The following is a 24,562-nucleotide window of genomic DNA, read 5'->3' on the forward strand; positions in this document are numbered from 1 at the left end:
CAAAGAAAGCAAATGGGCCAAAGATGCCTAAGAGAAAGACAAAAAGGACACAGGAGCCCTTAAGTAAGAAAAACCAGTGGCCATATCAAGCTACTGGTAGAAAGAGTAAACGGCTGGCCTAAAGAAGCCCAGCAGGATTAAATTATTACAACAGGAATAACAGAACAATATGGTAGGAAATGAGGGAAACCAAGAAGTGGGCCAAAGAAATATAAGGCTCATCATCAAATAAAGCCTAGCTCCTAAGAGGAGTGGGAAATCAAAAAGCAGCCCACATAAAAGGTCAAAGAAAACGGACGGTAGGCTATGCAGGCAAGCCTCCAGACCACGACAAACGAATAGGTAGCAGACAGATTTTGGACACATATGGAAGGAAGGCACACACAAGGCCCAAACACCACCAGCCTATACCCAGCCAATACAAAGCATGGTGAGGTCGGGGGTTAGAGATTCAGAGGGCATGGTTTGGCGGTGGGGATAGGGGAAAAATCTATTTTTGAGGTTCCAGCTCAGGCTCTTTTGGGGAGGTGTCCTACTGCGATGACTTACTACACAAATGAGGCAAGCTGAGTTGGAACCACTAGGTGTATGCCATGAGGGATAGGGAGAGAGAAAGAACCCAGACCGTAGTAGGAAAGGGTGCCACGGCAGACAAACAAACAAAATACTCTTCCTTGTTTGGTGATGGGAGGGTGGCACACAGACGGAATAGTGATGGTCGGCCAGTATACCCAGACCAGAAAAAGGAAGTTAAGGGCTTAAACAGTAAAATCCGGTCACGGTAGGCACTATAAAAAAAGGGTCTTGCCGTGAGCAGAAAAATAGAGGAACGATGGGAACTTTGACTAAGAAATAGGCACTTGAAAAGAGAAACTGAGAAATAGAAAAAGAAACGAGTGGGAAAGAAAGAAAGAAAACAACCAGAAAGAAAGACAAAGTGAGGATTAGAACGGCAGGCATGCATCGATAGATTGATTCCCTCTCTCCCTCATGAAATCCTGCTCTCTGTGAAAACCTCAAGGAGTCTCTATGCATAAACCACTCAGGTCCGTTTCTCTCAGGGTAGTTAATCTCCACGACAGGACTTTTCCTGAGAGATTAATTGCGTTGAGAAGAAACATTCTTTCCTCTGTGGCTTTGCTCCTGCGGACCGGATTTTAGTTGATTTTCCTAACATTCTGATTAACCCATACATATTAATACTTGTTAACTTTTGTTCTGTTCTTTTCGTAAAAATGATTAATATTGCTGCTGTAACTGTGTTCAAGGGCTGTTTGGTCATTTCCCAATGAGTGGCCAGATATTTTGTTTATTTTATTATTATTATGTCTGTTTGCCACAACTTGCCTGAAACAGTTCTGCCTGCTGTAAGCACGTTCCTGACAAAACCTAGCCTAGTTTGCGCACAAGCCGGACCAACATGAGTTGCAGCTGGACCGGTCCAATCTCCCTTATCCAAAAAACTTGGGCCTAGTGCCGTAGGAAGCAGTCCAACACCACTAGCACAGCCCACCACTTTACAACTTTCAATTTAATGGTCCGACTAAGGCTTATGACCAATCAATTTGATCATTATAACATCAAGATCACTTTGATGAAATGAAATTAAGGATCTATAGACCGCAATTAAAATGTCTACTTCCAAGGTGAAATTACTCTTTTACCCTCTATGTGAGGTTAAGTGCAGGTTGTACAGTAGGGTGTCAACACCTGACATTTTTTTATCGCAAGTTGTGTCAATATCGGCCTTCATTTTGAACTTCTGCCTAGACTGTCCTTTTGGAACATATCGATGGAAATAAGTTCTCCATTATTTGAGTGTTCATTGATTTATCTTTGCATGGCCCCATAACTTTTATCATGATCAATGGGAACTTTAACCACTCTATTTCTATTTTTGCAAATATTAGTATTTCACACTTGTTCACATTCACTGCTTCACACACATATCCATAATTAATGTGAGAACATCTATATTTTAAAACATAAAAAAGTGTGAGAATCAAAGTAAACTCTCCCACCATCCTTCATCAATGTTTGTGACTTGCCATGTCCCTCACTCATCAAAAGCTCCCTCTCCATTAAAAGGCTTTGTACCTTTAGCCCCTTCAACGCCTAGTATTGCCTTTCCACCATTAGCATTTATTATTGCATATTATTGCTTATTAATTTGGAATTGTCACCATGGATACAACTATTGAACTTACACCTCTTCACTTGAAAATTTTCCTTTCTTTTACATCCTTATGATTAACATCCACAACCAGTTGTTGCCCATTACTAGCATTAAATTTATTTTTCTTTCAGGTGTTACATTGCTGGAATGGGTAAGGGTGCAATTACACCCTTTTCCTCTCACAAAAAATTTTACGACTTCCACTTTTTTACTTTTAATTTTTCTTTTATTTATTTAGTTAATGGTTGAGATTGAAAAAAATAGTCATATCAAACTGATACAGAAAATGGGATTGATGTATTTGGAAAGATGAAACTAACCAAACACACAAGGTTGATAAATATTGTACCACCTAGGTAAAATACTAATGTGATACAAATTATTACCATCAAAAAGAATTTTACTAGAATACAGGGTTTAAATAAGTTAATCACTCAGTGAAATCCACCAAAGGTTTAGAACAAGACTCACCACCCAAAGGAAATTCACCTAAGAAATAAGACTTGAAAGTAGAAAAATTCACTAAGTTTATGCAAAACATGCATTTATTTATTAATTGGAGCCAAATTATTTATATAGTAACTTAGAACAGCTCTCTAAGCATAGAAGAACCAAAATACCATTTAAAAGAAACTAGTAAAATGGTAAATTACTTATCTGCCTTGATAGCTAAAGCATAAAGACCATTAGCCACATTAGCATTTTGACATAATAACAAAATGTTAGGGACAAAACTAACACATTTGAAACATTGGGGACCAATTTAGCACATAGTGTAAATGTTAGGAAATAAAATAGTAATTTACCCTAAAAGAATTGTTGCATATTTCATTTGATGAATTTCACACATCATAAATTTCATGTACTAAGTCTATTATAGAATAAAATTTAACATTATTTTATAAACAATATTTTTATTATTATTATTGAAATTACATTGGGCATATTGATAGATAAACACTTTACAAGGATCACAACAACTGTTACATTGAGAGTGGTTTTTAGTTTTCTCAATGAACGTATTGAGTTTGGGTGATAACCAAATGTGTATGCACCTCTAAAGAGGTTGCTGTTTTATGTATTAATTGAAATTTGGGGATCTCATAAAAATACACATGGGATGAGCAGGATAACTACATTATGCATAGTAGTAGAACCAATGCTTTAGATCTCATTCTTCTTCACATATATCACAAGAATATTCACCAGAGTCATCTTTAGTAGAATAGCAAAGAGTAAATGGATACTAATGTTTTTTGTACATTGTAGAAAGTGGTAGTGTTGCACATATAAAGTCCAATGCAAATTCACAAGCGGTACATTGGAATACATAGTTTCCTCTAGCACCACAAGCAATGCAACTTTGTAAATTACTTGTGCTAGAGAGGAGAAGTTGGTGCTCATGACCTTCATGGGTAATGATTTCTGATGTCAAACAATATTGAATATCAAGTTCAAATATGCATGTCTCACAAGTATAGATAAAACCATTGCAATACCAACCACATGAATAACACACAAATGTCTTTGTCCTACTAAGTGATTTTGTGAGGAGGGTGAGTGGGTGTTGATAAAGCGGGTGTCTTTTTTTTTTTTTTTTTTTTTGTAATTTTGCACAAGATTCATGAAGAAAGAAACTACACTTTACACAGCTACAAAAAGGAGGGAGAATGTCTTGTGCACATCCATTGCAATTTTGGTTATTTTGAGCCTCATTAGCAAACTTTAAGTCATGCTCATGACTAAAGTGTGTGATTTTTGTGGCTATTTGAGTTCCATCCTCTCTTTTGATGAATTTTTTGACTTTGTAAGTTATTAAGTCAACTAATTCATTGAGCTCTGAATCTTTATCTTCGTCTTTATGTTCCAAAAAAATTTATGTACTCCACATTTTTTGTGGCAAAAGAACAATTGAGATGGGAAACAAAATTGCATTTGGAGCAATACTAAAGCCCATCACGTGTGCCTACTTTTTGAACACAAAGTTGACAAAATTGAGAGTTAGATTGATGGAATTCAAGAGAAGAATGGGTTTGGTGGAGCGGGTGCCCGTGACATATAACTTTGACTCTTTGTAGGTAAAAAGCACAACTTCTATGGACCCAAAAACTACATGGAGCACATAGATTAGGGACATCCTTTCCTTTTTTTTCCCATGAATATCACAAGTGAACTTGATTAACTTGCCAATGGAAGTCAATGGGTGACCATGGAATTCGACTTTAAGTTGTAAAATAAAAAATCAAATATGAAGGTTAAAGTTGCAATAGTAACATTAATAAGTGTATTCATCATGAGTTTCTTTACAGATTTCACAATTTCCATATTTTTCACATTTGCCATATTCTTCATACCGATATATCCTCTCGTTAAAAAGAATAAGAGGATATATTGGATGCAAAGGGTGGTGCACTCCAAGGGGTAGTTCTGCACATAATTTATGATGAAGGAACATATACCTATCACATTGTATACAACTATAACTAGGACCCAATATTTGGTTCCAACACCCAGAACAATACCCTTTATTTCTCTCATCTTCATTGAAGACCAAGGGATGTTCTAGATGACAAAAATGCTGAAGTTGCTCCATCTTCTATCACATGCACAAACAGTATAACATCCAATTTGTTTAGAAAAAGAAAAGAACATCACAAAAGAAAACAAATAGAGAAAGAGGTGTGAGAATTGCTTTTGAGTCTAGTAGAATTTCTTTATTGCTCAATTTCTGTGTGGAAGACCAATTTTTAAGTTTTCTTTTGCTTGAAAGCTTGAGGCAAGGCTTGGTGGCTCTAGGATTTTAAGAAAGATTGAAGGCTTTTTTTTTTTTTTTTTGGTGGTTGTGTGTGTGTGTGTGTGTGGGGTTTATATGGCTGTGTAGAAGTATGCAAATAATTTGGGCATGGTTGGTGTCTTATTGGCGTGATTGAGCAACACATAAGGTGTTTAGTATTAGGTGTAATACTCGGGAAAAAAAGACTTAAAAAGTGGGGTATTTACATATACCTTTTTTTGTGGGGTCAATTTTTATAATTAATATTACAAAGGGAGTTTTAGAAAACAAGGTTGAAAACCTAGCTATTTATAAGCTAATTAATTTAGTGTATATCTACAGATATTTTGAGAGAGAAGACTTCTCAGGATATTCAAGTAGAGAAAAACTTATATCACACTTGAGGTAAGAGTTTAAGAAATCTCATCAATTGTAAAAATCTAAGTTTTATATGAATTTAGAAAAAAATTTATCGTTAAATTAGCCAATAGAAAGACTATCTAAATATCTTATGAGTTTTATGATGTAAACGAAGAAGGGTTTAGGCTTAAAACTTTGGGAATCAGGTGTTAAATCTTCTCGGTAAGAGCATTAGCATTGGTGGTGTGAAACCCCATAAATTGCTATTTAAGCTCTTAACACCAAAAACAAGTCATTATCCAGGTTCTCAAAGCTAAATATTTTTACAACCTTACTATAGTAAATTCCTACTTTCACACATTAAATTAGCAAGTTTCTAAAACTAAAAAAATTATATTTTATTCAACCCTCTCTCCGCACATTATCTCTCACTCTTTCTCTCTCAGCCTCTCTTTCACTTTCCTCTGCCTCCCTATCTCTCATCTTAACCTCCCTCTCTCCTTTGCTTCCCTCTTATTCATCTTCATCTCCATCTCTATTTGCTTCCCTCTCTCTCCACCTCTCTTTTTATCCCTGGTGGATTTATGGGTTTTTGTGGGTATTTTTGGTGATTATTGTGGTTGCTGGCACCTGTTAGTGGTGTGAAGGTAGCAGTTGTGGATTTAGCGATGATGGTTGCTGTGGTTTTTGTGGTTGGTGGTAATGGGTTGCATTTCCTATTTGGTTTTTGTTTTTTATTTTATTTTATTTATATTGTTTGGGTTTATGGGTATGGATTTGGCAATGGTGGCTGTTGATGCTGGTGGTGGTGGTGCTGCTGGATTCTAAGTGGGGTTGGTGGCTGCTATGGTTAAGTTTAGTTTAGTTTAGTTTTTTTTTTAGGGGGGGGGGGAGGCTATGGATTTGATTTTGGGATGGGTTTTGATTGGGCTGGTGGTGGTTGTTCTAATGGTGGTGGCGATTGGTTATATTTATGGCTGAAGAAAGAAGGAGATAGAGAGGATGAGAGAGACAATGAGGAAGAGAGATAAAGGGAGTGAAATAGGTTAAAAATTGAACAGTATTGGGTTTGATGTGAAAAATAAGAAATGAGATGTTGGATGAATTTTGAAATGGCATTGTATAGTAGATAAAGTAACTTTTTAGATGGAAAAATGACAAATTTTTAGACTCCCAGATGTAATGATCTAATATAGTTCTTTTAGATGTACCATGTTGCATTTAATTTTGTGGATAGAAACTACAATTTCTATGTTTGATTTAGGGACTATTGATCCAATAGACTACACACACACACACACACACACACACACGAAGGTTTCGAAATACATAAGATGGGTCCTTTGATCCCTTTTCACAAGTGATGCTACTTCGTATTTCTAGCATGAGTCATATATCCTATATTGGCAAAGATTTCCGGCTTTGATATAGGTAGTGCTGTAAATGAGTTGAGTTTTGCCGATTAGTGCTTGTTTGAGTTTGGCTTGTCAATAAAAGCCTAAAGCTCGAGATTGGCTCAAGCTCATGACAAGCCTAGAATAATGTTTGAGCTTGAGCCTGTGGGAAAACCAAAAAGTTTGAGCTTGGCTTGGCTTGATTAATTAGTCAAGTCAAGCTCGAGCTTAATATCAAGCCCAAACTCAAGCTTGAGTCAAGCTTTTGAGTTTGAGATCTAACAAAATTACATTAGCGAATACTTAAATCTTCACAAAATTTTAAAAAATAGCATACTCATTTTATCACGCTTCTAGTCCCATTTATGATTAGCTATTGTTCAAATTACAATTTTACATAATTAATTTCATTCTTCATTGTTTATAGTTTTAGCATTTATTCAAAGTACAATTTTTGCACCCACATTAGATCAAAACTTGTTTTTAACTATTATAAATGAGATAGGGAAGGACCATACGTGGCCCACTTAAATTTTTATTTTTATTTTAAAAAAATCTAACTAAAGTCTAAACTATAAAGTAGTTCTAGGTTAGTTTAGAGGGAAGAAAAAAAAAAGGTAATAGGTAGTAGTCCCACTTTGGCCATGTCATTATTAAGATATGTGTAATAGGTTTATTTAACAAACACATATGAAGCTTATAAATGAGTCTATGCTCTACTTGTTTTGTATCGAGCCTTATAGCTCACTAACTTGTTCATGAACAAATTGTTTTGCTTGGGCTTGGCTTGTTTATTAAACAAGCCAAAAACTAAGACTCAAGCTTGGGTTATTTATAAACAAACAAATATAAACAAACTTTTTTTAACCTGAGTCCGACTTGTCTAGGAATTAATGGTGGCACGAAAGTAAAAAAAAAAAAAAAAAAAAAAAAAGGTGAGAATATATGGACTTTAGGGTGTGAGATATTAGTAGCGGAAAATTTTTGGATACTTTAGAAGTTTCTCTTCTAGTCGGTACCATTGCAAGATTTTCTTTAATTATTTTGCTATTGAGTAAATAGTACATGAAAATATGCTTTAGGTGATATTTAAGTATTTTAGATGAGATGTTAGGGAGGAGTGCATATTGTGGTGTGGTAGTTGTGGTAAGTAACTTACTCCTAATTTTTTTTATTTTTGCTTATACTATTGTATTATTAGGTACTGAATAATGTTTTACAATTGTTACAATGTTTATTTTAATTGTGTTAGCTATATATATTTAATATAAAGAATAAGGAATCATCATAAATATATTTAATTTCTATGTATATAATTTTACACAAGTAGTTAAATGAGATATTTTTGTTTGAATTATGTTTTTGGATAATCTGACCATGCTTTGAATCTCTGATACCCAACCAATGAGAGTTATTCATTGGTATCGAAACTAGTTTCATCTATAGCATCATGAGCCTATCATGTTTTTGGACCTAGCTAATAAGGATATATATTAGCACGTAACTAGTTTCATCTAAATCTGATGCCTAGTCATGAGGATATAACGTGACCATAGTCATATATATAAGATTGTTAAGAATGTGAATATCTTTGAATATATGAACTATTTTAAGTCCATAAAACTTCTTATGTTTTTAGAATCCACATTATATATATATATATATATTAACTTTAATACATGTGAAATATTTGACCTTATGCACAATGTATTATTTTGTCAATCTATATGCTTGTTTCAACTAGTTAGGATTTGAATACTTATTAAGTTGTCAACTCACCCCTCTTTGCCCGTTCAAATTTTGATCCTGAAGAGTAGCATGTTTATGTGCTTTTGCTAGGATGTGCGCATGAGTGAAATTTAGGATTTACTGGAGTAAGATTTGGACTTTTTATGTTTAAAAATTATCTTTTGTTTAGACTCCTAGTCTTATGAGATTTAGTCTCTTTTTAGTAGTGATAGAGATTATTATTATTTTGGACTTTTGTGCTTAATTTTATTTAATTTAATATGGCAACTGTTGAGGTTTATTATTGCCCTCTGAAGACATTACATGCTTATAAGGTGAAAAAACTAGTAAGTGTGTGGCTATTGTTGTGTGCTTAGCCCTCTTGGTTAGGTTTAGGGCGTGACAATATTTATGGTATAAGAGCCAGCCCGGTAACGTTATGTGGGCTTAGAGACACTACCCCACAAAGTGGGTGCTAATGATTACATCGGGGATTTAAGTGGATACAATGAGTTGGTGCAATGTATGTATATCTTATTCGAACTATGATACCAAGAAAGAGCTTTAAAAAGTTAGGTAAATTACCATTTTGGTTCCTAATGTTTACACTGTGTTAAATTGGTCTCTAACGATTCAAAATGTGTCAATTTAATCCTTAATTTTTTAGTATTGTGTCAAAATAGTCTCTATAGTTAAGTTTTGGATGAAAAATCCTTACATGGCTGACAGTGATAGTAAAAAGTTATTTTTATGCCACTTGGGTTCCACATTGACTACCACGTGGCTTGACTAAAAAAAAATCTCTCTCAAAATTTTCTAACGAACTTAACACTTACTTTCCCGAAGAAATCCCCAAGGAAGCCTAGGCTTTCTTGCAACAATGGCATCAAAGCATGATTCTAAGTCCCCCTCAAAGATCACCTACATTAGATTGTGCTCTTTTGCCACCACTATTGCTCACATTCATCGCACCGTAGTTTGTGTTTACTGTTCTATGTTCCATCTTTCTCCACTTTGGCTCTTCTTTCCTTTTCCCTTTGTGCCAATGGATCTCATTTACATTGCTATGCACTTAGAATCTTTGGTTGATTTTTAATTTCTTTCTCCAAATCAATATTTTCATCGAATAGTACTTGATTTCTCACTTTCCACATATGATCTATGACAACGATTACGAAGATTGTGAATTTTTTTTCTTCTGTTGGTGGTCACTTGATGAGGGGTTGTCGTTGCTAATTAGCACTTCCACCCAAGTTTCATTGTGCATTCTTTTTTGGCGTAAATGCACTTTTAGTCCCTACGTTTTGACTCGATTTCTATTTTGGTCCCTACATTTTATTTTTACCACTTTTAGTCCCTAAACCGATTAACGCGTTTCATTTTGATCCTTTCTGTTAATCAACCGACAGAAATTGCTAAGGTGGCAGCCGGAAGAATTAAAATATTATAAAAATGACAAATCACTCCTGACACATCAGCATATAAATTTAAAAAATTAATTTATTAATTTTAACTAAATAATAAAATTAAAAACAGAATTAAAAACTAAAATTCACATAAATTAAGATTGTTCTTTATGTTCTTTAGATTGTTCTTCATTTTACAACTTGTTCTTCATATTCTTCCCAAATCAAACCCAGCAACCAAAAATCAAACCCAGATCACAAGAACACAAACCCAGCAACCCAAGAACTCAAACCCAGATCACTAGGACATAAATGAAAACAAGAAGAAAAAACCCAAATTCAACACCTCAGAGATCGTCAAACCCAGCACCATCAGATCTACCACAAATCAAGATCATCAAATTCTTCATGTTCTTCCCCAAATTCTAACACAATCAACACCAAATTCTCAGCAAATCAAACCCAGATTAAACCTAAATCAAGAAACCAATCACAACAAACCCAGATCAACACAATCAGACCCAGATCCCACCACCAATGACCGACACAATCAAGCCACCACCACCCTGTCGATCAAAAACATTTCCTCATAACATGAACTTCAGCTAAAAAAACCCACAAAAATTCTAGAACATGACCACCACTACCACCGAAAAAGTCACCAAACCCATCGATCAGTTAACAAACCCACACCAAGACAGTGGTCGAGATCGGCAAGCTCCATTGTGGCCGAGACGGAGGCCGAGATCGAGTTCCATTCTCTCTAAACCACCGCCGGCCTCCTTCCTTTAGATCTGCTCCAAATTGCCGGCCTCATCTCATTCTCTCCCTCTCTCTCTCTAAATCTAAGACTTACAAAGGCCAAATCCAAAAAGAGACACACGAGAAGAGCTGGGGGAGTCTAGACGTCGCCATCGAGGCCACCTGAAGCCATGGCCGTGGCCGCCAAGGCTGCCTGGAGCCACCGTTGTCGCCTGAGTTCACAAGAGCTGATGGGTTCGTGGGGATTGGGTTTGGTCTATCTAGGTTCACAAGTGCAATCGGTGGAAGTTTCAGTCTGGGTTCACCACTGCAATCGTAGCTAGGGAAGGTCTGGTCGTGTGGTGTTCAAATCCAATAAATTAGTTAAGTTTATGTGAAGTTTGGGTTCAAGTGAAGTTTAGTTTAGTTTAGTTTCGATCTGGGTTCACAGGTCTTGATAAGCTTCTGGGTTCATGTGAAGTTTAGTTTTTAATTATGTTTTTAATTTTATTATTTAGTTAAAATTAATAAATTAATTTTTTTAATTTATATGCTGATGTGTTAGGAGTGATGTGGCATTTTTATAATATTTTAATTCTTCTGGTAGCCACCTCAGCAATTTTCGTCGGTTGACTGACGGAAAGGACCAAAATGGAACGCGTTAATTGGTTTAGGGACTAAAATTGGTAAAAATAAAATGTAGGGACCAAAATAGAAATCGGGTCAAAACGTAGGGACTAAAAGTGCATTTACGCCTTCTTTTTTTTGGGGGGGGGGGGAAGTGGGTGTTAGGTTAGTGAGAAATTTTTTTGTGAGAGAGAAATTTTTTTTGATTTTTTTTTATTGAAGCAATATGGCAATTGTAGGCATCCCATTTCATTCTAACCTATATCCAAGCCCCCTAATCCCAATGACGAGAAATCAAATCTCTACCAAAATTATCAGCACCATCTGTGGAGCCTAATGACTTAATAAAGCCCAAAATCTGATCCAAGAAACCAAGTACGAAGCCCAAAGTCCTTTTTTAAGCCCTAAACCCTTTTTGAAGCCCAATTTCTAGAAGGCTTACAAAAAGTGCATACGTGTGCGTATGAACGTGTACACACTTAATTTAATACGTACGCATTCTTTTGGTTAGAAGCCTAAAACTGATTTTTTCATTTTTAGTGGGATTTTTGGTCAATTGATTTGGCCCATTGATTGATTAAAATGCCAATCATAAAAAAAAAAAAAAAAAAAAAAAAAAAAAAAACCCTAGCCTCTACAAAACCCTAGCCTCACTAAGCCTATATATAACCCCACTTTCCACCACCAAAAAGATTCCCACTTTTCACCCATAGCAGAAGCTTTGCTACAATGACTCTAGAATACTTATTGAGTTTTTAAGAGTGTGAGAAGAGTTTTTATGAGGATTTGATTAAGTTTTTAAACCCTTGGTTATCGTAGAACTAATTATTTTCTCATGATTTCTCAATCATACTAACCATTTTTGTGATCCCATAGCCATCCTTTCATCAATCTTAGGTTTCTTAACCACGTATCCAAAACCAACATTTATCCAAGTTTTTAATCTGGTAGTTGATTTCAGCCGAGGGACCAGTCAATTCTTGTTTATTTGGTGTTTTTATGTTGTTTTAATTATTGAATACAATATTTATGTATCATGTCATGTTCTGTGTTTTTTGTTTGATTTAATTTCTTTGTTTTGTTGCAAATATGTTAAAACCCTAGAATCTACCTCAAGGTGTGTACGCATCATCTTGTTCTTGTTGCTTTTTCTAGGAATCCAGCTTGAAGCCTAGACGCATATGCCAGTAGAAGGATGTGTACACATCTTTCTTATGGCATACGCCAATCAAGGCAAAACCCAAATTTCTTTCCTTTTTTTTCTTTATTTGCTTTAATGCCATGTTTTATTATCTTTCCTTATTTGTTTTATTTGCTTTTAATAGATATTTGCTGACTTGTTTTGTTTCCTTTTGTATCACATGCAATATATTACAAAATACCAAAAATACCTAAAAATCTTGTATATAGTTTTCTTTCCTTTTTAACTTCTGGGGTTCATCAAAGTGGTCATAAAATCTGAAAGATAATTATGGAAGGTAACTGAGCATTAATTGGAAGATTTTCCCTAAAAGATTAAAGTCAAATTCTAGATTAAAATCTTTCCAATTTGAGGTAATTAAGCTTTAGTGATAAAAAATGACTAATTTGAATTCAAACCTAAAAGTCAATTAAGAAAAAGACAAGTGAATAATGAGGTATTAGTTGCTAATCTTTCCTAAAAGGTTTAAGGGTTTAATTCAAAAATTGTTAACAATCAAGAGATCATATTGCCTAATATATTGACGATGGTTAAATTTGAATTTGAATGTTAATTAGAAAAGGACAAAGCATTTGATGGCTTCTCTAATTTGATGATACTTCCTAAGAGTCCCGGATATTTAAATTCAAACAAATTTGTTATCTAAGGGAATAAAAGTCAATTGATTAAAGAACACTTTAAAAGGCAAAAACACATCTAAAGACCAAGAGTGCTTTTAATAAATGATGTTGAGTTTAATAAAGGAAAGACATTCAAGATTTCATGAAGACTCCACTCCAATTAAGTGTCACTTTTTCATAAGACTTAATCATTAATTATCATTAAGTATTCAACCCTTTGTTTGATATCCACATGTGCACACACTTGGATGATAATATATTTAGATGCTTAAGTGATCATGCAATTGGACGTTCACTTACGCACATTAATGATCGTGCTTAAATGATGAGGTGATTGAGCAGTAAAAGGTACATGCTCACATGCTTATATATCCTCACATGCTTGTATGCTCACATGTTCACATGCACGTATGCTCTCATGCTCACATGTCTACATGCTTTGATGATCGCACACTCACTTACTTTGATGATCACTGATAACGCCTTAAAATGTATACTTGTTATATATTTATATGGGCGTTATCTCCTTATTACTATGCTTAATTTGTATAATTAAGCCATGATTTGCATTAGTCCCTATTATTTATCTTTACATAATTTCTTGAATAGGATGCTATTTGTAAGGACACGATTGTTCACGACCCAAGAATAACATTGGGCTCGTATATAAAGGGCCCGAACAATATAATTTGTAGAGTGTGGGTTTGAAAGGCTCGGCCTTGGTTACTGGACAGTAGTGTAATCATGGTTTTTATGGGAGCTCAAACGAGGGTGGGCTTGGCGTGAATGACAAAACCTTTCTTCAGTACCATCGATAAGGTTTTTGTCCTCGGACCCCGTCCGAGGAGCTTAGTGTTCTTCTCCTCCTCCATTTTTTTAGGACCTTTCCCTCTGGGGATCCCCTTCCCCCTTGGTTCTTCTTCCCTTTTATACTAGTGGTCCTTTCCATTTCAATGTCCACGTGTAGGTTTTACTTTCTGGGATGGAGACTTGTCCTATCAGCCCATACTTAAAGTGGTTGGGAGTAGACGTTAAAGTTGAATAGCATGGTGAAGGGCATAGGCCTGTTAGACGCAGAGTTCTTTATTAAAGTATTGGCAGCTTTTTCACTTGTCTTGTCCCTGCATTAAACTCGTCCTTCTTCTTTAGGTATTTTGTGGGATGCCGAGCGTGAGATCGTCCTCGGCCACATCCTTGGGCCTTTTTGGGGCTTTTATTACACGTCCTCAGCAATAGGTCTTCTCGGCATGGGCCTTGGGCCCTAATATAAAGTGGACCGGGACCACAGATTCCCCGGCCCCACAATAGCCCCTCAAAATCCTACTGCCCGACCTCGTGGTTGGGGAGGAGGGTTTCGGTGATGTTAGGCCCAAACCATGGCTCGCCCAGCTCTGCACTTCATTAATGTTGGGGTTTATCCATTTGTATGGGAGGCGCGCCGGATTATGAGACATCCTTCTAGATTTACTCACGCGGCGTCCTCGACGTTTCAGTGCTCGAGGCGCGCCATTAATACATCCCCTTCACGAGGCTATTTAAACTTTATGGTTGCAGACGACGCTAGGAGCTGAGCAAAAACCGTCTCGTCTGTAGCATTTCTTGGGAACCTGTGTAGATTAAATGCCTCCAACTTGCCTTCTATATAAGAAGCAGGATAGGAGGTTACTCCCTTCACGTACAAAATCCTGTGTCCCCTTCAAATTCTCAACCCTTCAGCTGTGCTCCTAGCCTTCGTCTCCAGCGCAATCAAGCCTTAGAGTAATATGTTCGAGGCACGAGTGGGGGTGAAGGAACCACACCCGCTCCAGAGGCACTGGGTCTTTCCGAGTCTCAGGATGGCTCGGTCAGGGCAGGGGAGACAGAGACTCAAGTCTGTTCTTCGTCTTCACAAGGTGGGAGCGATTCCTACGCCTCTTTTAGTCAAAATCCGAAGCAAGTGCTGGTCGTGTCAGACTTTTGGTGCAACAGCAGTGGGATTTCCCGTCATCAACACTAGCCGCTTTATCGCGAGCGCGGCTAATAGGGAGGCTCATCAACTTCCTGGGTGGCCACCTACAAATACCCCGCTCCCTGCACCTTTTCTTCAAAGGTGTTAATCTCGCGTCAAGTTCTTTTGCTACCTGAGTTATGGGCATGTAAAAGTATTGAGAAATGGTTTCCTTAGACAACATTTTAGGACTGCTGCATCTCTCTTCTCTGCACCTCTTCTTTGTATCTTTTCTTTTTGTTTATATGGTTAGCCTTTAGTATAGACTTACCTGCGCTCCTTCATTGTACGTTGTACGTTGTACCATTTCTTTGTCTTAATAAAAGATAATTCTGTTTCCTTCTAAATATTTTTCTTTTCTGCAGTAATTACCTCATGAATGAATGTATTTCATGTATATTTTTCCTTAATAATGCTTAGGGCAGGAAACCTTGTAACAAAAGCTATTAATATGAACTTATTGAGACTATCAAATATAATCATACCAACCAACAGCAGATCAAACTTATGAGACTAACCAAGATAATAGCTGAGTGCACCGTAATGCGCATGAGGTAGTCGCCCGAGAATGAGAAACCCAAAATAAACCATCTGAGAAGGTTGCCGAGTAATGTGGAACTTTGGCCGTGTTTTTGATAACATCTGGCCTCTGATCTGAGGAACGAGGTATGATTGTACCGGGTTGTGTCCAAAACTTGTACTTTTTCTCTTAAGTAGTTGGTTTCCCCATAGGCTTGAGTCCGAGGACCATACAAATATATATATATATATATATATATATATTTTTTAGGATTAGCCCCTCAACCAAGGTGGGGAGCGTTAGCTTGATGTTGGAAGCCCCTAGAGCTGCCCGTGCCATTGACACTGCGAGGCGTAGCCCCTAGCGGAAATTTACGTCGAGACAACAGCATGTTGCTGGAAACGGAGGAGCTTTCGCAGACCCTTGTTTGACAGAGGCTTGACTCCGCCACCACCTGTGCCAACGCGCAAGCCTCCCCACAGACGGTGCCAATTATAAGGACACGATTGTTCACGACCCAAGAATAACATTGGGCTCGTATATAAAGGGCCCGAACAATATAATTTGTAGAGTGTGGGTTTGAAAGGCTCGGCCTTGGTTACTAGACAGCAGTGTAATCGTGGTTTTTATGAGAGCTCATACGAGGGTGGGCCTGGCGTGAATGACAAAACCTTTCTTCAGTACCATCGATAAGGTTTTTGTCCTCGGACCTCGTCCGAGGAGCTTAATGTTCTTCTCCTCCTCCATTTTTTTAGGACCTTTCCCTCTGGGGATCCCCTTCCCCCTTGGTTTTTCTTCCCTTTTATACTAGTGGTCCTTTCCCTTTCAATGTCCACGTGTAGGTTTTACTTTCTGGGATGGAGACTTGTCCTATCAGCCCATACCTAAAGTGGTTGGGAGTAGACGTTAAAGTTGAATAGCATGGTGAAGGGCATGGGCCTGTCAGACGCAGAGTTCTTTATTATAGTATTGGCAGCTTTTTCACTTGTCTTGTCCCTGCATTAAACTCGTCCTTCTTCTTTAGGTATTTTGTGGGATGCCGAGCGTGAGATCGTCCTCGGCCACATCCTTGGGCCTTTTTGGGGATTTTATTACGCGTCCTCGGCAATAGGTCTTCTCGGCCTGGGCCTTGGGCCCTAATATAAAGTGGGCCGGGACCACAGATTCCCCGGCCCCACACTATTCATTGTGTGTAATTTTCTACTTTCAGGAAATCATGTGAGAAAGATGAGTTTACAAGAATTTGTGAGAGAATGGAGGCCAAACTAGAATTAAAGTGGAGCTAAAGGACCATGCTTAAATCTCTAAGGAGGTGCAGCTGGAGTGCTTGGATCGTCTACCATGATTGAAAGCTTCAAATAAGGAAAGAAATCAAAGAAGCGGAATCTGAAAAAGAAAAATCTGATTTGAGCACTGATCAGTATTTTGGGCGTATCTCTCTCCTCAAAAATCCAATTGACACAAGGTTAGATGGGTTGGAACCGTGACTTAAATATCTACAACTTTCCAGTTTTGAGTTTTTCGAAATTCTCAATTTTTGAAGGCCAAAATTAACTCACAAGTTACTTCTGTAAAACTGGAAGGAAATTAAAATAGTAAAAGTTTTTTTCTTTGGACAGTGGAAAACGAATTTTGGAGAGAAAAAAATTGTATTTTCCTTTCTCTAATGGCAGCCTAGACTCTTTGCTAGGGCTACGGTTTATGTTTCTTCTATACGGTATGAATATTCAATGTGATTCTTTCTAGGATTTTATCTACAACATATTTGATTGTTCAATTAGATTTCTTTTAATGTATTAGTTCTTCTATGCTTTTAATAAGTTCAATCATGTTTTTCTTATTGTTTAGATGAATTTCTAATAGTTTCAAATAGAAATTAGGTTTTAAAGTGAATAGGTTTTTCTGAAAACTTTTCTAACTGCATTATCAATCGAGGTTATCATGCGTTCTTGAATTGTCTCAGTTCAACCAAATCATAAGTTTTTAATTGTATAAGAACAATCAATTATGAAATAGATATTTTCTTAGATCACAAAGAATTTCATATCGATATAGGGAAACACCCCAATGGCCTAGTATTTACATTATTGATTTAAATTAGTTTTTATCATTATTCTTGTTAACACTCACCAAGCAAAAGTATTTTTCTTCTTCATCCAAATTTTTTTTTAATTACATTGTCTTTGAATTTACCCCGCTCCTTGTGGTTCGACCTTGGTACTCCGAGAATTATATTGCTACGATCTCCTGCACTTGGGAGTAAGCAAGCAATCACATGTTTGGATGCTCCCATGCTCATACGCTTTGATGATCACATGTTTGGATGCTCCTATGCTCATACGCTTTAATGATCATATTGTCACATGTATTTGTGTTCACATGCTCACACGCTTAGATGTCCATATCTTCACATTCAACCATGTCCACATGTCTTCATGCTTAAATGCTCATATGCTCACATGCTTATATGCTCACATCTTCCCTTGTTTAGATGCTCACATGTTCATATGTTTAGATATTCCCATGCTTGAATGTTCATATCTTCACACACTTGCATGTTCACATGTTTGGATACATTCTTTCATGTTCACAAGATCAGTTATGCATATGCTTACACCTTCCTTGGACCTTCACATGATAGTTTTCCTTTCACATGTCTACTACGGTTTTCATATTTGTTTCACATGACATGTAAACAACCTCTAGCTACGATTGAGCAGGCTTGGGGTGCCTAACCTCTTCCCATTGTGTACCCTAACTCCGGACCTTGTTTGGTGGGAAGACCTTCATGGAGTCATGTTTTGGTTCCTAGACCTATAACTAGGTGGCGACTCCTTTTGCCTCTTTTTAAGAGGCATCTTGTACTCCCAAACTCACATCAATTTGAGTCTAAAATTGCTTTTAGGGAGGTTAAGTACCACGTACCCTGCCTTTGCGAGAAAGAACTAACATGTTGAAATGTCATCTAAAGGGGGTATGAATCATGAAACTTGCAGCTATGTGGAAATCTAGGTGGCATAAAAACAATTGTTACCTATCCTTGCACAAAGTACTTAGGGGTCTAGAGGAGAAAAGATTCGAGTTGTGAATTTATTAGTAACATATTATAACTATCTTAAAAAAAAAAAAAAATTCATTATCACCATTAGCCTTGTACGCATTTTTCCCTCAAAAGTTAATGACATTGACTCTTTTGACACAATAACAAAAGGTTGGGGACAAAACAAACAAATTTGAAACATTAGGGACCAACTTGGCTCATAGTCTTACCGTTAGGAAGTAAAATGGTAATTTATCCTAAAAACAATTGCTACATATTTCATTTGATGAATTTCACACATCAAAAATTTTGAGGACTAAGTCTAGTATAGAATAAAAAAATAATATTTTTTTATAAACAATATTTGTTTATATTGAAATTACATTAGGCACATTGACAGATAAACTCTTTACAAGGATTACAACAACTGTGACATTGAGAGTGGTTTTTAGTTTCCTCAATGAAAGTATTGAGTGTGGGTGATAATTGAATATGTAAGCAACTCTAAAGAGGTTGCCATTATGTGTATTACTTGAAATTTGGGGATCTTCTAAAAATACATTCGGGATGAGCAGGATAGCTACATTCGGGATGAGCAGGATAGCTACATTCTTCACAGTAATAGAACCAATGCTTTTGGTCTCGTTCATTTTCACATATATCACAATAATATTCACTGGAGTTATCTTCAGCAGAATAGCAGAGAGTGAATGGATGCTCATGTTCTTTGTACATTGTAGAAAGTGGTAGTGTTGCGCATTTAAAGTCCAATGCAAATTCACAAGTGGTACATCGGAATACATGGTTTCCTTTACCACCACAAGCAATGCAAGTTTGTAAATTAGCTGTGCTGGAGAGGATAAGTTGGTGCTCATGACCTTCATGGGTAAGGATGTCTGGTGTCAAACTACATTGAACATCAAGTTCAAATATGCATGTCTCGCAAGTATAGATGAAACCATTGCAACGCCAACCACATGAATAACACGCAAATGTCTTAGTCCTACTAGGTGACTTTGTGAGGAGGGTGAGTGGGTGTCGATGAAGGGGGTGTCTTTTTTTTTTGGGTAATTTTGCACAAGATTCATGAAGGAAGAATTTACACTTTACACAACTATAAAAAGGAGGGCAAATGTCTCGTGCACACCCATTGCATTTTTGGTTATTTTGAGCCTCATTAACAAACTTTAAGTCATGATCATGACTAACGTGTGCAATTTCTATGGCTATTTGAGTTCCATCCTCTCTTTCAATGAATTTTTTGACTTTGTAAGTTGTTAAGTCAACTGATTCATCGGGCTCTGAATCTTCATCTCCGTCTTCATGTTCCAAAAAATTTATGTATTCTAGGTTTCTCGTGTCCAAAGAACAATCAAGATGGGCAACAAAATTGCATTTGGAGCAATAATAAAGCCCATAGCGTGTGTCCACTTTTTGAACACAAAGTTGACAAAATCGAGACTTAGTTTGATGGAATTCAAGGGAAGAATGGGTGAGGTGGAGCTGGTGCCTGTGACGTATAACTTTGATTCTTTGTGGGTAAAAAGCACAACTTCTATGAATCCAAAGACTGCATGGAGCACACAGATTAGGGATGCCCTTTCCTTCTTTGCCACAAATGTCACAAGTGAACATGATTGACTTGCCAATGGGAGTCAATGGGTGGTCATGGAATTTAGCTTTAAGTTGTAAAATAGCACATCTGACGTGAAGGTTAAAGTTGCAATAGTAACATCGATAAGTGTATTCATCATGAGTTTCTTTACAAAGTTCACATTTGCTATATTCTTCATATTTGCCATATTCTTCATATTTGCCATATTCGTCATAGTGATATGTCCTTTCATTATAGAGAATAAGAGGATGTATTGGATGCAAAGGGTGGTACAATCCAAGGGGTAGTTCGGCACAGGATTTATGATAAGGGTATGTAAATATATCACATTGTATACACCTATAACTAGGACCAAATATTAGTTCCCAACACCCATAACAGTATCGTTGTTGTCTCTCATCTTCATCAAAGACCAAGGGATGTTCTGGATGGCAAAAATGTTGAAGTAGCTCCATCTTTTATCACATGCACAAACAATATAACATCCAATTTATTTAGAAAAAGAAAAGAACATCACAAAGGAAAAAAGCAAAATAGAGAAAGTGGTGTGAGAATTGCTTTTGTGTCTAGTAGCCTTTTTTTATTGCTTAATTTCTCTGTGAAAAACCAATTTTGAAGTTTTCTTTTGCTTGCAAAAATTGTGCTTTGAATAAATGCTAAAACTAGAGACAAAGAATGAATAAATGAATTTAATTATGTAAAATTATAATTTTAACAATAGCTAATCATAAATAGGACTAGAAGCATGATAAAATGAGTACACAAAATTTTTTTTTTTTAACTTGATTTTGGAGATTTAAGCATTCGATAATGTAATTTTGTTAGATCTCTAGCTCAAAATCTTGACTTAAGCTTGAGTTTGGGCTTAATCAAGCCAAGCTCAAACTTTTTGGCTTTCCCACGATCTTAAGCTCAAATATTATTTTGGGCTTATCACGTGCTCGGGCCAAACTCAAGTTTATGACTTTTACTTACAAGCCAAGTTCAAATATGCACTAATTGGTAAAGCTCATTTCGTTTGCAACCCTAACTATATCAAAGCTAGAAATCCTTGGCAGTATAGGATATTTGACTCGTGCTAGAAATACCAAATAGCTTCACCTATGAAAAGGGAATAGAGGACCAATCTTATGTATTTCGATACAATCATATGTGTATATATATATATACTTTTTTTATTTTTTTTTGGGATCTAGTAGTCTATTGGATCAATAGTCACCAAATCTTACAAATAGTCTACTATTCCTCAAAGAAAAGCTTGCACCTAAAAGAATCTCGATTTGATTGATTGTGTGTACGTTGGTGTGTGATATTGAGTCCCACATTGGGCACATATTGGGTTAAACTAGCCTTTATTAACAACTATAAGAATCCTCAATTGTGACTAGTTCTTTTGAGGAATAGTGCAAATGGGGGTGGGTATTCTATTGAGTGATTTGATTGTAAAATATACCTTTAACTTATTGTTTTGGAATGTAAGACAATGTTATATAAAGTTTAAATTATTGAGATAGATGGGAGTCATTCTAATTGATTTTTTTTTTTTTAATTAATGGGAATGCGCCTTAAAAGTTAGGAGTAAATAGGGAAAAAAAGGATTTGGCAATGTTTGGAGCAAATGTAAACTATCTTACTATTAGAATGGGGCAAAATGAAAAAAGTTGAGGAATTAGGATCAAGTTAGACTTTAGGTAACCTTTACAAAAGTTATATTGCTCAATGCTTTTTTTTTTTTTTTTTGTTCCATAATATTTTTTTTGATAAACATAATAAATTTCTTTCCTACAACTATCATGCTTACCAAAAATTAAAGTGATATATATATATATATATATATAATGATAGGTAAAGCAAAGAAAAAATCTAATTAGGTTTCAAATTGGAATTTAATTAGAGTCTAATTCTGCGCCATGTGTCACATTTAATCTAAATTTTATAATTTTGTACTAAGTGAGTTAATTTAGTGTAAAAACTGAATTTCAATTAGAGTTTAATTTTGCGCCACGTCTCCCATCTTATCTAAATTTTTTAATTTTTGTGCTAAATTAGTTAATTTAGTGTAAAAAATGATGAGTCTAATATTATAAACCATAAAAAACATAATCATATAACTAAAAAAAAAATCAAATTTATAAGTCATCTATATATATATATATATATATATATTAATAGGTAAAGCTTAGAGAATATTGAATTAGAATTTGAAATTATAATCCAATTTTGCGTCATGTATCTAAATTTATGTGGGAACTACACCATAATTATCCACTTAAGCTTGTACCATGTGTCTACTTAAGTTTTTTAATCCTTGTGTCAAGTGAGTTAATGAGTTCAAAATACTAATAATATACTATTAATAAAATATAATTAAAAAAAAAAAAAACAATCACATATACTCAGTAAAAATCACTACATGTTTTTCAAAAAATAAATAAAATAAAAATCACCATATAACAAAAATCATCACATGTTCTATCTTATTAAAAATTAGAAAAAAAAATGATCATAAGTAGTATTAAATTTAGATAAGAATTTTTATATGTGACTAATTACATTTACTTAAAAAAAAAATTGACTAATTATCTGTATTTTATGATAAAAATTGTGTTTAATTTTAAATGTATCTATATGTATGCATGAATGCATGTGTTACATGCTTTAAAAAAATTAATTTGACTAATTATTTATATTTTTATAATAAAAATTTTGTTTAATTTTAAATGCATCCATGTGTTTGCATGGAGTTACATGCTAATTTTTTACTAATATCAAGGTGCTTAGGCATTAAAAGTAAACCACCAATCTTATAAATTTAATAGTAAATGACAACTAATTATTCAGAAGTTTTGCATGTATTAAACAATAATAGATATTAAATAAAAGCTTGGATTCAAGAGAAGAGTGATTTATAAAAAAAAACATGATATACCTTTTATCAAAGTTACATTAAATGTGACATAAATTTAGGAGTAATATATCTCTCACAAACACAATTATAGAGTTATTTCAAGTGCAATAAAATTTTACTACATTTAACATCTATATGACAAATTTTAAGTAAGTAAAGCAACCCACTATTTATGAATAGCATTAGAATAATACACACATACATATATATTAAATAACTTTGCAAAAGTATTTATCAATACTTACAGAAACACAAATCCAAATTTGGGTTCGAAAAACACTTAGGAAAGCTTCAAGTCAACCTCAATTTCAATTTTGTTAAAGTAAATCTCATGTAGAACTCACCTAGAAGTTCTACTATATATAGGATTATTATGCATATGTAGTAGGCAAGACAAGACATTGCTTGCAAACTTAGACTTATGATTCGTGGAAGAAGAGAAGTAAGCATGCATCTCTGCTTGCTTGTGAACTTAGACTTATGACTTAGAACAATAAAAGTAAGCAAACATTTATGCTTTGCTTGCGAATTTGGACTTATAACTCAGGTGGAACAAGAGAAGTAAGCAAACATTTATGCTTGCTTGTGAATATGGAATTACGTTAACGCTAAAGTCCTAAAGTTGCAGGCTGGAACTTAAGTGGACCCCAAAGAGTCCAATAGTGGTTTTTTGTATTGGGTACAGCTCCAGATGTCTTTTATTTTTTGATGCTATTGTAAAGGAGCAGACCCAGCTCACTATCTTGTAAGAATTCATTGGGTTTGATGGAAAAAGAAAATATGGTAAAACCAACAAAACGGTGGTGTGATCGTGATCGTATAAACTTTTAAGAGTTTGAAGGGAGAGCCTTAGCCTCCACTAGGAGTGTGCTTGTGCAAAAATGGTGTTGCTGATGTCGACACAATACCAAAATGGAGGGCTTTTGTTCAATCATCAATGAAACAAAAACCAGTAAATTAAAAAACCAAAGCTAAAGTTCAAAAGCATCAAAAAGTGTTTGATGATTGATGAGAGTATTAAAAGCCAGAGAGAGAAAGAGAGGTAGAGGTTACTGGCCGTTGGGATTGTGAGTGAACTTGAGAGAAAAGCGTGGAAATATGGAGAAGAAGAGTGGGTTGCCGTAGGCTGAGTGGGTTGACTTTATTTTGGTTATTAGCCCATCAGTATTTTTCATTGATTACTTAATGGCAGAGTCTATTAAGTGACAGGTATGATCATGAAGAGAATCACTACTTTTGTGAGCAAGAATTATGTTCTATTGATTATTTTGGATCAAGTTTTCTTACAATATCATATCTTGTAACTTGATGAATTCCATATCATCTAGTGACATCAATCGCAATATTAATTAGTGTATTCCTTTCTTATATATATAAGAAATTTACATTTCAATATAACTTAGAAGAACAATTGTGTGCGTGTGAACTCAAATCACACTAATTGACAAATGACAATAGGCTATTAG

At 35.4% G+C, this 24,562-nt stretch overlaps 1 protein-coding gene across 1 annotated transcript; it reads right to left on the minus strand.

Moving 5' to 3' along the window:
• Positions 1-19,101: 19,101 nt before the first annotated feature.
• Positions 19,102-20,910, minus strand: LOC115989967. The gene has a single exon (XM_031113830.1). It carries the CDS (start codon positions 20,641-20,643, stop codon positions 19,102-19,104), a length of 1,542 nt encoding a protein of 513 aa, XP_030969690.1. The 5' UTR covers positions 20,644-20,910.
• Positions 20,911-24,562: the final 3,652 nt, after the last annotated feature.

The sequence above is a fragment of the Quercus lobata genome, chromosome 5 (genome assembly GCF_001633185.2).
Source record: "Quercus lobata isolate SW786 chromosome 5, ValleyOak3.0 Primary Assembly, whole genome shotgun sequence".
Classification (NCBI taxonomy): Eukaryota; Viridiplantae; Streptophyta; class Magnoliopsida; order Fagales; family Fagaceae; genus Quercus; species Quercus lobata.

Excerpts from the sequence above, each read along its gene's own strand:
- LOC115989967 (XM_031113830.1), bottom strand. The coding sequence starts at position 20,643 with ATGGAGCTACTTCAACATTTTTGCCATCCAGAACATCCCTTGGTCTTT.